Below are 12,728 nucleotides of genomic sequence, written 5' to 3'. Positions count from 1 at the left end.
TCTCTGCTCTGCCCTTGGCAATGCCCAGCCCCAACCCCCATGTGCATGCCCAACGTGCTCTCTGCTCTGCCCTTGGCAATGCCCAGCCCCCCCCCCCGTGTGCATTCCCAGCGTGCCTTTGGCAATGCCCCGCCCCCCCCCCCCGTGTGCATGCCCAGCGTGCTCTCTGCTCTGCCCTCGGCAGTGCCCGGCCCCCCTTGCAGTGCACTCTCGTGGGCTCCGTGTTACAGGAGTTCCGGAGAATGACCCTGCCCGGCTACATGCTCAATGCCGAGGGCAGCGATTACCACTACGTGTCCGTCAGCCGTTTGCGCCCCCTGGAGACCCCCGCCAGCGCTGTTCCCAGCCTGCAGCAGCCTGCGCCAGGAGGAAGCACTGGAGCAGCCCAGAGCCACGTTGGACAGGAGGGGAGTAGTGAAGCAGATGCCGAAAGCCTCCATCCAATGCCCTCCCTGCCGCAGGGGGCTGGGAGCCTCTGGGCCTGGCCAGTGGGTGAGAGCCAGTTTGGGCCGGACGTGGGAAACCCACTGGGTGAGAGCGGCCAGACGCAGGACGAGGTGAGAGGGATGGATACTGTCTGGATGGCATGGGGGAGCTGAGCTTTGGGAACCAGCCCTGGGGGCGAGTCAGTAACGCAGCCCCTGGTTTGGGTGCAGGAGCCAGAGGAGGTGCTGCGGCCAGAGCAAAGTGGAGCGGTGGGACACAGCTCGCTGGAGGAGGCAGCCCGGGAGATGACCCCCCTGACTCCTCCCCACTCTCGGTTCCTGCCCTTGTCCTCGGAGAAGGGGAGTGGTGAGAAATCGCCATCTGCAGCGAGCCAGGCTGACTCCGGGACCCAGGGCAGGGAAGGTAGGAGCCTACATGGGGCTGGGCAGCATGGGCTGGGCTGGAGCCCACGGCACGAGAGCAGCTTCCTCGGTGCTGTTGTGTGGTCCCTGCTTGACCCAGGTGTTCTGCATGGGGGAGCCCTGCTCCTGGGAACGGGGTCTCTCAAGGCTGTCTGCCTCCCCCTTTCTGTGCCGGCCTGGGGGGTTGGTTCTGCTTGTTGGCACACGGGGGTTCGTGAACTGGGCTGTGCTGGGTGTCTCTAGACACGCAGGCTGCTCCAGAGTCAGTCCCAGGGCCGTCGCTGTACCTCCCGGCACCCTGGGCCTGTGCTGCTAGTCAGCTGGTGTCATGTACCACCCTGCGGAGTCTGGGAGCCTGGGGTCTGTGTGCTGCAACAAGCTCCCTCTTCTCCCGCAGGCACCAGCAAGCAGCGTCCCAGCCGAGTACAGAGCCTAGTGTCAAGCCAGGGCAGCATGGACTCGGATCACTTAGGTGAGATTCCCCTCGGCGAGGGCCGGCAGCGTGGGGCACGGGACTGGCTGGGCGTTGGGCTCCAAGGTGCCAGCTCCCGCTCTGGAAGGAAGCAGCGGGGGCTGTGTTCACAGGGCCCGTGTTTCTGCGGCAGGTTACGACGGAGGGAGCAGTGACTCGGAGTGCGAGGAAGCCCTGATGAGCGACCACGACCCCAAGTGCCCCCTGATGCCGGATTTCTGGCTCATTGTAAAGATCCAGCAGGACCGGGTGGAGGTGTATTCTCACACACGGTAATGAAGGTCCTGTGCCAGCTCCCCTCTCCACACCCCCTTCCTGTCACTCGCATTGGCCCGCAGACTTCTCCCGCTCTGCCCCCAGTGCCTTTGCTCCCCTCTGTCGCCTGCTCTCAGCCTTGCTCGCTCCTTGCGTCTGCTGTCTGAATCTGGGGCACCCTGGTGGCCCCAGCCCAGCACTGGGGTGTTCTGGTACCAGCCATGTCACACGGGGCCCAGGACAGCACAGCCCCGTCACAATGCTCACGAACTCAGACAAACAGCTGGGTGGTTTGTTCTTACGCTTGGCAGGGCAAGCTGGGCTAATGCTGCCAATCTCTGTGACCTGAGCTGGGTGGGGCTTCCTGTCGCTCTGCCCTCCCAGCTGCCCCCAGCCATGGCCGTGGCCAGGGGGATTGGGGCAGGCACCCAGCCTTCCTTGCTAGCACCTCTGCTGCTCCCTCTCTGAAGCTTCACACCCCACTCAGCAGGACTCTGCTCCAGCTCTGTGGCCTCTGCTGCTCCCAGCCCCCTCCACTGGCTCCCCTCTGCTGATCCTTCGCACAGCAGACGGAGTCCCCCTGCATCTCCGCCTGCAGTCGGGGCCGCAGGGTGCGAGTCCTCGATCCCGCTGCAGCATACCTGCCCCAAGCCTGCTCCCGCAGGGTCTGAGAGCCCCTTGCCTGCCCTTCTCTCCAGGACCCCCATGTGACTGCTCTCACCCCCAGCCCTGCGCTCCAGTCCTGGGTCTCTGCTCTCACCGCCCCAGTTCCCATCTCCCTGCCAAGGAGTGACTCATTGTCTCTCCCTCTGTTGTCCTGCCAGCCACTCCGGCTGCTGCTCTCTCCATTGTCCAGGCTTGGGGTCCTGACTGGCTCTCCTCCCCTTCCATGCATCACCCCACTCTTCTCCATCCCTCCTGCCCACTGGGAGACCAGCCCTTTCTGCCAGCTTTCCCCCCTCCCCTGTCCCTGCCAGCTGCCAAGGAGCTCCCCAGTGTGGCTGGGGCTCCCGGGCACTGTTCCCGTCGCTGGGCCCCATAGCCTGCACCCTAGCCTGCACCCCATAGGCCTGCTGACCTCCCTCTCTCATCCCCACGAAGCAGCCTGAGTGCAGAGCAGGTGGTGATGGCTGAGGCCGGGAAGGAGCCGGCCGGGGAGTGTCTGCGTCTCCACCAGACCGTGGTGAGGAAGATTGGCGAGATCTGCAGGGTCGTTAACCAGGTAATGTGGCTGGTAATGTGGGCCAGCCTGGCTCTCGAAGGAACAGGGGTTCCTGGGCTCGGCCCAGCCCCCAGTTCCCTCTGTAGCACCAATGCGAGGGCTCTTGCAGCCCTTGTTCTGCCTGGGGCCTGGGTTCCAGCCTCTCTCGCCCTGGGGCCTGGGCCGTGGGGAGCCGGCCTGAGCCCCCCCTGTGTCTGTTGCAGCGCTTGCTGCTGCAGGACCTGCACGACAGCCATGTCTGCAACACGCTGCTGGTGGCGGAGAGCGAGGAGGACATCTGGAAGAGCGAGACTCCCTACAACTCCTACCGGCAGCGCGCCCAGCCCACCGATGGTAAGCTGCGCGCGCTCTCTCTCTCCCCTCTCCCTCCCCTCCCCCCCCCCACTGCCAGGCAGGGAGCTGCCTGCAGCCCTGGCGTGACCGGGGTGCCATGCCCGCGTGACTGGGGTGCCATGCCCACATGACCCACTCTCTGCCCTGCAGATTACTCCACCGAGGAGAGCTACCAGCCCCGTGACTACCTGGCAGCCACCATGCAGTTCATGCCAGGTCACTTCGCCTGCCCCGTGGTGTGGAGCACCCTCATCCACGTGCACTCCCGTCTCAAGATGGGGCCCAACATGGGGGTCTCGCGAGGTGCGTACCGTCGGGGTCGACTGACTGCCCTGCTGACGCGGGCGGGCAGGCCCTGCCTTTCCCAGGCATCCAGCAAGCGGGGGTCTGAGCGGTGCCTGCCTAGGCCCCATGTCTGCACCGGGGGGCAGAGAGCTCAGTGGGGCAGTGGGCTGCAGAACAGAGCTCAGTGTCCCGTGTCTCCACAGCTATCCAGGCGCTACGCTCGGTGCTCAATGCTTTCTGTGTGGTGAACAGGAAGAACATGTTTGTCTACCAGGAGCGATCCACCAAGTCAGTCTTCTACCTCCGGTAAGGAGCCCCCTTCCCCAGCCCTGCCTCCAGTCGCCTTGTCCCTAGGCCGTGCCCCCCGACCTCCGCCGGGGCTATTGCCCTGGATTTCTGGGCTCCTTGGGGCAGGGACGGTCTGTGTCTGGGCAGTGCCCTGCACATGCTATTGCAGTACCCGCAGTGACTGCACCATTTCACCAGTGGTGCCAGGCAGACTGGGTCCCTCCTGGCCCTCCACATGAAGACCCATTGAGCCTTCAGTAAAAACCCCACTGAACTCTTGCTCCTTTTCACTGACACCTTAATGCCCCGGGCCCCACCCCCTGGGCTGAGGCTGCTGCCCCACATTCCTCCCGTCCCTCTCTCCCTGTGCTCAGACTCTCTGAAACCACCCACAGCGGGAAGGCGGGGGAAGGGGAGAGCATCCAGGGCTGCATGTGCCGCTCGCTGGCTCTGACGCGCAGTCAGGAGCCCATTCACATGGAGGATCAGACAGTAAGTCTGTGTTGCTCTCTGCCCTTGCGGGATCTGGGGCAGCTCCTCAGGGTTGTGGGGGGGCGGGTCAGTGGGCCCAGCATGGGCACGCACTGGTGGTGGGCGCTGAAGGCCTGGGATACAGGGAGCAGTCCCATCTCCTCTCTGGCAGGCAGTTGTGGGTTTTGAGGGTTTGTGACAGGGTGCATGTGGGGCATGGGAGGGTTGGGGGGTACAGGTGGGGGAATTACAGGCAGGGCAGAGGGAAGTGTGGGGTAGGAGGGTTGCAGGTAGGGCAGGGGGGAACAAGGGGGGGGGGATTGCAGACAGGGTGGGGTAGGGAGGGTCGTGTGAGCAGTGGCAGGTGCTGGAGCTTGCTAGAGCTCAGTGACTCCCCAGCAGTCCTACGTGGGGCTGGCTCTAGGGGGCTGTGGAAGCAGATGTGTCTAGTGTAGCCCCTTTGGTCCCCCCAGGGCTCGCGCTCCTCCCTGGACACAGCCTCCTGCCGCAGCGTGGACTCTGCCCGCCCCGTGGGCCAGGTGGACAGACACATCCAGCTCATGGTGCATGGTGTCGCCCCAGCAGGTGGGTCATGACCTCCTGGGAGGGAGGGGGCGCACAGGATCGATCACCCCCTACCCTGGGCAGTGGTGTGGGAGTGGCAGGGCTGGGGTGCCCCCAGAGCAGTGGGCTGGGGAGCGGGCTGGGGGGCAGGATCGTCCCCGGGGCAGCGGAGCTGGGGGGCAAGATCGCCCCTGGGGCAGTGGGTGGGGGGCGGGCTGGGCGGCAGGATTGCTCCCGGGGCAGCGGTTTGTGGGGGTGGGGGCGCAAGATTCTCTGCCCCGGCTGTTGTCTGAGCGATGCCTGGTGCTGGGGCTTGGAGTCAGCAGCTCCGCGTGGCATGAGGCATGTCTCGGGTCAGGGGAACAGTTTATCCCTTGGCCCAGTGTGGGGGGAGGCTGCTTCCTTGTCCGTGCCGGGCCCTGTTCTCCCCTTGCCCCCCCAGCTGTCCTGGACATCGATGCCAGATGGCCCCAGGGTCAAACCCCATGCACGATGTGCGGCCCAGACAGTGCCATGCCTCCCCCGGTCGGCGCCAGGGCTGCTCCTCCGACGGGAGCAGCTTGCTCTGGCACGTGGCCTCTCGGGGTTTGCTGTGACAGGCGGGTGCCCTGCTTGAGGGGCGGGGTGGGACCTCCGGGGGTGATGCCCCGATGAGCATGTTGTCCTGGGGGCTGCTCTCACCTCTGCTTCTCCCCAGGGCCCGAGATCACAGACGAGCTGGTGAAGGTTCTGCGCAGGCGTCTGGATGAAGCCACCTTGGACATCATCACTGTCATGCTGGTGCGGAACTGCAAGCTGACCCCGGCCGACGTGGAGGTAACATTTTCCCAGGGCCCACAGCCAGCTGCCCTGTGCATAGCAGACCCCACAGCCAGATCCATACCCCTGCTAGAGGCCAGTAGCCATCAGTCCTACTGTGCCCCCGCTGTCCCCCACCCCAGGCCAGCCACTCTGCCTCTGCAGGAAACATCTAAAAATCAGCATCCACTGCCTGAGGTTGTCTCCTTGGCTGGGGTACCAGGCGCTGGGGTGGCGCAGGGTCCCTGCCAGGTGTCTGAGTGCAGACCCCCTACTTCAGGCCATCTCTGGAACAGGGTGCCCATGAGCGCCCCGCGTACGTCCGCTGGGTCCTCGGGGAATTCTGTGTGCAGCAGCACTCAGAGGGGCCTGTCTGATGCTGCCTCTCCCAGGAGTGCTGGGCCCAGGGATTAGCAGGCTTCCTCTTCACAGTTCATCCAGCCCCCAGGCTCTCCGCCCACAGAAGTTCTCCAGTTCACTCTGCCCCCAGCCTCTCTGCCCTGGCTCCATGCTGTGGCCTGTTACCTGCGCCAGAACCTGCTCATCTTCCTGCACACCCCCAAGTACACCGACAGCAACGTAGAGCACCACTTCAAGGTGAGGGGCTGGGGCCCTGCGTGCGGCCGTGTTCCCACAGTGGACTGGGGGGTGCATCAGAGCAGGGCTCCGACTGGGTAGGTGCCACCCGCTGCGGAGCGTGCAGGTCTGTGGCTCTCTTGCTGCGCTCAAAGGCAGCGGCCGAGTGGTCAAGGCTGACGCTTCGCTCCGGAGCCTGAGGAGAGTGAATTCCCACCCAAGGAGATGAGCCCCCCGGGAGCGGTTGGTGCAGGCAGCACTGCCGGGTGCTGGTTCCTTACCCTGCAGTCACCCCGCACTGGGCCTTGTCCCCACGCACAGGCCGATGCCCGGGGGGAGGGGTTTGAGGTACTGGGAAGCTGCGGGTGGGGGGGGGGGGGGCCAGAGGGCAAGGAGGGTGGGGAGTAGGAGGGGCCCAGCTGCAGCACTCATCTGCGTTGAGCTAAGTTGATGGTCCTGTTCCCAGCTGACGCCGTGGAGACCCCCCGCCACGTCTGTCTCTCTTAATTCTGACAATGCCCCATGGCTCTGTCTCCTGGCCCCACTGAGCCAACGCCTCTGGCCAGCCATGCCACACCTACAGAGTGAGCAGGGCTGCTGTGCCAGCCTCTACGTGGGCGCTGAGCCTGCCCCTGGGTCTGCTGGGCTCTGGCTTCCTGGGTGTGCTGCCATGTGGCTCCGAGGGCTTCATGCCCTTAAGAAAGGCTCAGACTGCAGAGCCCGGCCTGCAGCCCCGCCCACTCCGCATCAGGGCGTGGAGGTGGGGTGGCGGGTGGTGGAGAGTTCAGTGCCCGGTGACCCCCAGCAGCACTGCTTGGCTGGCAGGCTGTCTGCTCCCCTCCCCTCCAGCTGTGGGGCCTGGCAGGTTGACAGCCATCCTAGGCAGTTCAGTGGCCCGGGCAGCCTTTCTGGACTTGTGGCTGAGGGGGTGATGCCACCAGCATGCAAGGCAGGTTGCTAGGCACCAGCCCAGGGCCCATCGAGTCCCAGCGGCTGGTAGATGATGAGGGCTGAGCCTGGAGGGCAGGGCTGAAGCAGATGGGGCAGGCTCAGGGTTAGCAAGGGACCTGCCCATGTGGCTGGAGGCAGAGCGCTTACAGTGGGTGAAGCCACGCTGGGCTGGCCCGCGCCCGCCCCTGGGACAAGGCTCTGCTCTCCTGCTGATGTGGCTGGGGCCGCCTCCCGTCGCTCAGTGGGGTGCTTACCCTGGCACGCCCTTCACCCTTCTCCTTCTCTGCTCCCCAGCACTACTTCCAGCAGGGTGGCAGTCCCGACCTAGATCTCTACCTGTACAACAAGCCTGGTGGCCAAGGCACTGGCGGCAAAGGTACTGGGGCGCTGGGCTCTCTGGCATTGGGTGAGGGGCTGAGCAGCAGGGAGCTGCTTTCTCGTGCTGAGCGTCCCGCAGGGATAAGAGGGCAGCACGTGCCCTGTGCGCAGAGTGTGGATGTGGGACCATGGGGATCATCTCTTCCCTGGGGAGGCCTCCCAGGGAAAAGCCCCGCCATGGCAGTTGGGGCCCAGCACAGCTTGGAGAGGGTCCCCTGCCCCATTCCTTCCCGTTGGAGCAGCATTGTGCAGTGTAGCTCTGGGGCTGGCTGGAGGCCCCTTGGACATGGCCGAGCAGTAGCTCCTGATGTGCTATTCTCCGAGGGCCCCAGTGTGCCCTGCCCCTCAGTAGCCCAGGTCATTGTTCGCCCAGCTCTGGGGTGACACACAGCTGGGTTCCAACAGGTAGGAACGTGGGGTAACCCTCAGGGTTCAGGGTCTTGGGTGAGGAAGGACAGGCCCGCTGGGTGCAGGCGCCTGGCGAAGGGGACCCTTGAGCACCGTAGGTACCAGCTGCTGAGGATTCGTTGTGGGTGCAGTGTCCTGCCCCCTCTCGTGGGCTGTTGGAGGAAAGCTTGCCCGTCCTGTGCTTCGTGCTGGTCCCTTGTGCCCCTCCCGTGCTGGGTGGTAATGTCCCGTCTCTGTGTCTGTCTGTGGCGAGGCTGGTGTGGCCCTCGGTGGCCTCTGAATGCTCTTCTGTTGTGTAGGAACCATGTCGGACCTTGTGCAGCACCTGTTTCCGCTCTCCCACTTTCAAGGTAGCACCTGTGGATCGTGTTGCACTGAACCTCTTCCCCTCCCCCCACCTGGCCCCTCTGGTTCCTGCCATGGACTGGTTGGGTTGTATTGTGGCTTCAGCGCTGGCTCGTGGCTGTGTGACTCCAGGCTCCCTCTCCCCAGCTGCCTGTGGGGTCAGTGAGCAGGAGGCTGCTGCCTGGAGCCACAACCCTCAAATCCCCTGGAGAGAGAGAGAGAGAGTTCTGCTGCTGGCTCCCCCGCCCCCTAGCTCAGCCCGGGGAGCTCTCTGCAATGGGAACACGTCTCCTGCCACCAGGGCACCCTGCAGGCAGTGCCCACAGGGTACAGGCTCCCTCCACGGCTGTGTCCACAAGGCCCTGAGGGGTCACCCTGCACCCCAAGACCCAGGTGGCTGCATTGGGGGGTTTATAGTGGACAGCATCCCTGGTGTGATGAGGCTGGGTGGAGGGGATCCAGTGCGATGGGGCTGGGTGAGTGCTGCGGTCTGGCCAGCACTTCCAGTGGGAATGGGGGGAGGAGGGGACAAAGCCCCAATCTCCGTCAGTGTGGGTCTGGGCGGGAATCCTGGCAGGAAGTGGGGGAACCATGATCTCGGTCGCTGTCTGTCTAGGCTGTGCCCAAGAGTGGGAGAGTAGGTTTCCAGTTTCAGCTGGGCCTTAGACATCATCACACCAGCAATGGATTAAGGCTACGATTTTCTTATGGAAGTCACGAGACCTCCATGACTTCAGCCTGCGGCGGCTGGGAGCTGCAGGGTCCACCCGCGGCATGAGGCAGCAGGGGAACCCCGAAGCTCTCGGCTGCTGCGGGTGGCAGGGGGGACCCTGCAGCTCCCGGCTGTGGCGGGGGAGGGGAGGGGCACAGCTCCAAGCTGCCGCAGGCATCAGGCCCAGCCACAGCGGGGCCCCTGCAGCTCCCAGCTGCCATGCCCAGCGTGGGGACCCCGCAGCTGAGCTCCCCTCTGCTCTCATAATGGGACTGGCAGCGTTGGCATCTGGTGGACCCCAGCCTGTTCCCCTGCTCCAGAGCATTGTGCCTGGATCCTGGCTGGCCTCTCGTGCTGGGGCAGCCCGTGGGAACCAGCCGTCTGCCTGGGGCAGGCGCGCTTGCAGAGCGGGCCTGGGGAATCAGGCAGGTCACAGAGCTGCAGGGCTAGCCCTGCCCCAGGGAGGGGGTAGCAGCCCTCCTGATGCAGGCAGACAGGGACCAGCCCTGGGTACTGTGTCCCATTCAGGTGTGCGTGTGTCAGGGGGATGGAAGGTTCAGGAGTCCCAAGGAGGACTCGTGAGCTGGAAAGCCTGCCTGCTCATGAGAGACCAAAGGAGCTCAGTGCGTTGGCAAGAGAGAGAGAAGGGGTGACTGGAGCATGTCTGAGCACCATGGGGTGGAGCCTTGTGTTCCGCTAGCAGAGGGCTCTTCAGGCTGGCAGACTGAGGCCGAACGGGCTCCGGGGCGGGAAGCTGAACTAGACAATGCTGACTATAAACAAATTAAACTTCGGACATAATTAGCCATTGCTCTAGCTCAGACCAACGTTCTGGGCTGGCTCCAGGAATCCCCGGGGAGATTCTCTCTGGCCTGCTACGCGCCTGGTCAAACTGGATGATGATCATAGTCCTCGATGAACGTCTCTCAGCACCCACCTTGCTGGGAATCTGCCACCGACACTTCGGTGCATGTCCTAGGCAGGGCAGGCTGCAGGGACCCTATCCGAGTGCTCTGCTGCGGGCACCAGGAAAAGGCACCTGCTCAGCACCTCTCTGGGCTGCCAAGGTGGGCGCTGTGCTCTGGAGTGTGTGGAGCCCAGCCCCCAAGGACGATAAAAACCTGCCGTTCAGCAGACTCCTGCTCCGCTGGAAGCATCCCCCCACCCCCTGGAAAAGGGTCGCTGCCTCCAGTGCTGAGTGGGGGCAGACCACGGCCACCTGCTGCCCTCCCTGTGTGACCCACTCTCCCAGCTGGGGCGCTGGCACCCATGAGAGTGACTTACTGCTCTCTGCAGGGGAGGGCGTTACCCTCCTGCGAGATGGATTGGGGCAGGGCCCTGGCGGCCCCTGTGATGGCCCCGTTGCTGGCATGTAACCTAGTGCATGGGTCCTGCGTGCGTTCACATGCCAGCAACTGTGCAGCGACTTGCCTGTCTCAGTGCCCTTAAGTGCAGGTTCCTGGGCCACCTTGCGCACACTGCCCCTAGGAGGGATCTTGCCCTTACCCAGCCAACTTCCCCGCACCCTCTCCCAGTTGCCAGGGCCCTCCTGGTGGCCCACAGGGAGCCAGCTCCATCTCCAGAGACACGGCAGTGTGGGGACCCCACACAGGACGATGTGCAGTGGACACTGCTCTTCGCCTCCTTACTGCACCGGCGCTTCCTGCATGGGCTGCTGTCTGCTCTTTGGCTGTTCGGAGAGCTGCCCTGGGAAGCAGTGTGGGGCTGGGTAGGGCTAGGAGGGGTTGGGTGGCTGAGTTATGGTCCCATGGCTGGGCTGTCTCACCTGCTCCTGTTGCTGCTGCTGCTGCCTCCCTCCCCCTCCTGCGGGTGCCCCTGGTCCCGATGGAGACTGCGGACTCCTGGGGACGAGGCCTCTGGCTGTGTGTGGCACAGTGAGGCCGATTGAGGGTCTGGCTCCTGCCATACAAAGAACTAACTGCTTTATGCCCTGAGCCCAGAACCCCTCACTCTGTCTGCCCCTGAGGGGGTAAAACCCCCGGGCCAAGGCTCAGCTCTTCAGAGCGAGGCTGCAGGCCTGGGGCCTTCCCCAGCATCATCACCAGGAGCTACAGGTCCTGCACCACTGCTGAAGAGTGTTGGATGCTGGCATGGAGAGGAGCAAGGACACAGATCCCTGCCCCGGGAATGGGGAAGGCATGTCCTAGCCAGGATGCTGCGGGGACGTCCAGGAGCACTCTGAAGGGCATGGGGAGCTGGTGCAGCATTCAGGGGCGTGGGGGGCAGGGGAGGGGAGGGGGCGTCGAGGGCAGCATAGCTGGACTCCTTGCACCAGCCAACAATACAAATGCAGCATGATGGGTACATGACCCACACGCACCTCCTCAAGGCATCATGTGGGCATCTGCAGCCCATCCCCTCTGCTCCCCAGGCCAGGGACCCTGTCTGTCTGCACCGGGCACTCCTGTGCAGCTATATAAGTGTGGGAATGCTAGAGTGGCAGCAGGACAGACCCAGCTGCATGCCAGGGGGTGGCATTCCCCTCTTGGCTGTGGGCACTGGCTGCAGTGGCAGCTCTCGGCAAGGGCCCAGAGTCCCTGTGGGCTGGGGGTGTCCAGTGCAGGGTTGACACACAGTCACTCGGGCTCTCCTCTCCTGCAGGAATTGCGTGCATTGCTCTGTCGTTCGTGGATGAGCGTGGCAGCCCCCTCTCACTGGTGCACTGGGAACGGTCTAGTTCCCTGAAGCTGCCCCCGTCCCCGTCTGGCACAGACCTGCTGCAGGACGCAGACTTCGAGAGCCTCACTGCCGTCAGCAGGCACCATGCTGAGCCCGGCACCCTCCAACCAGGTGGGAGTGCGCATGTTCTGTCCTGGAGCCACTGAGCAGCTGCCTTGTCCCTGTGCCTGGGCAGGAGCTGCAGCCTGGCGAGGGAGCTCTGGGCACCATGGACAGTGGGCTCAAGGCTGTGCGGGGGGGCTGTGGTGGTGGGGCCCCTCCAGCTGTGTCTCCGGGATGGCTGGAGCTGAGGAGGGCCTGCTGTGCTAGGGGAGAGGGCATCATGTGGCCGTGGGTGTCTCTGAGCCTTGGGGGGGATCATCCCTCTGCAGGGGCCGTGCAGCTCTGGTGACTACCCTCTTCCCGCAGCTGCCTGCACCCTGGTGCGCTTGGACATCTGGGAGAAAGGGAACATCAGCCCCCTGCAGCTGTCCGAGAAGCTGCGCAGTGCCGTGCGCCACGCCCTGTGCGATGCAGTCATGGAGTTCCGAGTGCTGCCGGCCCCACTCTGCGTGGAGGCCGCCTGCCCGCCGGAGGAGCTAGGCAGTGGCGGTAAGCTCTGGGGCAGGATTGCTGCCATCTGGCTGTGGGGTCTCTTCTAGGTCTTCTCGCCACGGGCAGCTGTGTCCTGGAGCCCAAGGGGGTGGGATGGGCCCCAGTCCAGGAGCCAATGGGAGACTGGCCCCTTCTCCTTGGCCAGGGAGATGCTGCTCCGGCGCTGGGTCCATGCCTCTGCCCAGGTTCTGATATGCACTCTGTCTGCAGGAGGCCTCCGGAGGACCATGTCGGAGACCAAGGGGCTGGCTCTTCCTGCGGGCAGTGCTGGTGCCAGTAGAGTGCCCCCGCCCCCTCTGCACTTCACCTCAGCCCCCGGCTCTAGCTCCGGCGAGCCAGTCACGCCCACAAACAAGATGGGGCGCCGGAGCTTCTGGGACATGCTGGTACAGTCAGAGGGACGTGGGCTGTAGCAGGGTGCTCAGACTGAGCCCTGCCCCGGGGCTGCGGTCACAGCGGGGCCTGGGAGGGGAGGAGCTGGCTGTACTGGGATGGCAGTGGTGGGGACGGGCCTACAGCTGGAAGCCA

At 64.6% G+C, this 12,728-nt stretch overlaps 1 protein-coding gene across 6 annotated transcripts in view; it reads left to right on the top strand.

Moving 5' to 3' along the window:
* SZT2 (SZT2 subunit of KICSTOR complex) overlaps positions 1-12,728 on the top strand; it is a 66,681-nt gene that overhangs the window by 35,699 nt on the left and 18,254 nt on the right. For 3 of the 6 annotated variants that reach the window (XM_026651908.1, XM_026651905.1, XM_026651909.1), the window contains 16 exons: positions 231-557; positions 657-849; positions 1,246-1,320; positions 1,454-1,592; positions 2,677-2,797; positions 3,001-3,130; positions 3,281-3,433; positions 3,619-3,721; positions 4,078-4,195; positions 4,648-4,759; positions 5,436-5,554; positions 5,969-6,133; positions 7,358-7,439; positions 11,529-11,717; positions 12,015-12,197; positions 12,411-12,586. In XM_026651908.1, the coding sequence (XP_026507693.1) occupies positions 231-557; positions 657-849; positions 1,246-1,320; positions 1,454-1,592; positions 2,677-2,797; positions 3,001-3,130; positions 3,281-3,433; positions 3,619-3,721; positions 4,078-4,195; positions 4,648-4,759; positions 5,436-5,554; positions 5,969-6,133; positions 7,358-7,439; positions 11,529-11,717; positions 12,015-12,197; positions 12,411-12,586 (2,385 nt within the window). The remainder of the gene's footprint in view (positions 1-230; positions 558-656; positions 850-1,245; positions 1,321-1,453; positions 1,593-2,676; positions 2,798-3,000; positions 3,131-3,280; positions 3,434-3,618; positions 3,722-4,077; positions 4,196-4,647; positions 4,760-5,435; positions 5,555-5,968; positions 6,134-7,357; positions 7,440-11,528; positions 11,718-12,014; positions 12,198-12,410; positions 12,587-12,728) is intronic. The other 3 variants (XM_026651910.1, XM_026651906.1, XM_026651907.1) reach the window with 2 other exon arrangements.

The sequence above is a fragment of the Terrapene carolina genome, unplaced genomic scaffold (genome assembly GCF_002925995.2).
Source record: "Terrapene carolina triunguis isolate 2854851 unplaced genomic scaffold, T_m_triunguis-2.0 Scaffold110, whole genome shotgun sequence".
Classification (NCBI taxonomy): Eukaryota; Metazoa; Chordata; order Testudines; family Emydidae; genus Terrapene; species Terrapene triunguis.
This window is presented reverse-complemented; position numbering and strand designations above follow the sequence as displayed.